This window comes from Oxyura jamaicensis, unplaced genomic scaffold, assembly GCF_011077185.1.
Source record: "Oxyura jamaicensis isolate SHBP4307 breed ruddy duck unplaced genomic scaffold, BPBGC_Ojam_1.0 oxyUn_random_OJ71300, whole genome shotgun sequence".
Lineage (NCBI taxonomy): Eukaryota > Metazoa > Chordata > Aves > Anseriformes > Anatidae > Oxyura > Oxyura jamaicensis.
This window is the reverse complement of record NW_023310449.1, coordinates 1,817-3,167: the sequence shown is the minus strand read 5'-3', so window position 1 is coordinate 3,167 and position 1,351 is coordinate 1,817. Positions and strand designations below refer to the sequence as shown.

Sequence of the window (1,351 nt, the reverse complement as noted above, 5' to 3'; positions counted from 1 at the left end):
GCTGATGGCCGGGGACACCGCTGGCACCGCCCTGGGGACACCGCTGTCACCGCCGGGCCACCCCCGGCCCTGTCCCACTGCTCGGAGCCCCTCGTGTCCCCCCCCCCAAACCCCGGGCAGCCTCAGCACCCGCCTTGTCCCCAGCTCTGGGGGGTGCGCGGTGTCCCCACGCTGTCCCCACACTGTCCCGGTGTCCCCATGGTGTCCCCACGCTGTCCCGGTGTCCCCATGGTGTCCCCATGTCCCCGTGGTGTCCCCGCACTGTCCCCACGCTGTCCCCACGCTGTCCCCACGCTGTCCCCGCGGTGTCCCCATGTCCCCACGGTGTCCCCACGGTGTCCCCGTGTCCCCGTGGTGTCCCCACACTGTCCCCACGCTGTCCCCCTGTCCCCGCACTGTCCCCACGCTGTCCCCACCCTGTCCCCGCGGTGTCCCCACGTCCCCGCGGTGTCCCCACGCTGTCCCCGCACTGTCCCCACGCTGTCCCCACGCTGTCCCCACGCTGTCCCCCTGTCCCCGCGCTGTCCCCACGCTGTCCCCGTGTCCCCGTGGTGTCCCCACGCTGTCCCCGCACTGTCCCCACGCTGTCCCCACGCTGTCCCCTTGTCCCCACGCTGTCCCGTTGTCCCCACGCTGTCCCCACTCTGTCCCCACGCTGTCCCCCTGTCCCCACTCTGTCCCCACGCTGTCCCCCTGTCCCCACGCTGTCCCCACGCTGTCCCCACGCTGTCCCCGTGTCCCCGCAGGCGCAGGTGGCCTTCCTGCAGGGCGAGCGCAAGGGCCAGGAGAACCTGAAGACCGACCTGGTGCGGCGCATCAAGATGCTGGAGTACGCCCTCAAGCAGGAAAGGTGGGCACGGGGGGGGGGGGGGCCCCCCCCGGGGGGGGGGGAGGGGGACACGAAACCCTCCGGGGTCCCCACGGTGTCCCCGTCCCCCCCGTGTCCCCCCCAGGTCCAAGTACCACAAGCTGAAATTCGGCACCGAGCCGGCGCCGGGGGACAAGAAGCCGGAAGCGCCGGAGCCGGGTGCGTGTCCCCGTGCCCTCAGCGGGGTCCTGGGGGGGGGGGGGGGCACATTTTGGGGGGCCCCCCCTGCCCCCCCGTGGCCCCCCCCCAGCCCCCAACGGCCCCCTGGAGGTGGCGGCGCTGGAGGGCCGCCCGCCGCCGGCCCCGCAGGAACGCGGGGAAGGAGGCGAAGGAGCGCGGGGGGGGCCCGGTGCTGGAGCAGGTCCCCTTCCTGCGCTCCTGCGAGGACGAGGACAGCGACGAGGACGAGGACGCCGACGGCCTCCCCGCCGAGCCCCCGCGGCAGCACAAGAAGCAGCGCGTAAAGGCGAGCGGCCCCCCCCC

The 1,351-nt window shown here is 74.4% G+C and overlaps 1 protein-coding gene across 1 annotated transcript in view; it reads left to right on the top strand.

Annotated features, from left to right (window-relative positions):
- Positions 1 to 714: 714 nt before the first annotated feature.
- Positions 715 to 1,351, top strand: part of LOC118159617 (striatin-4-like) — a gene marked incomplete at both ends in the record, with an annotated part of 2,128 nt that continues 1,491 nt past the window's right edge. Inside the window, 3 exons of the mRNA XM_035314189.1 lie at positions 715 to 850; positions 954 to 1,053; positions 1,119 to 1,334. Of these exons, the coding sequence (XP_035170080.1) occupies positions 715 to 850; positions 954 to 1,053; positions 1,119 to 1,334 (452 nt within the window). The remainder of the gene's footprint in view (positions 851 to 953; positions 1,054 to 1,118; positions 1,335 to 1,351) is intronic.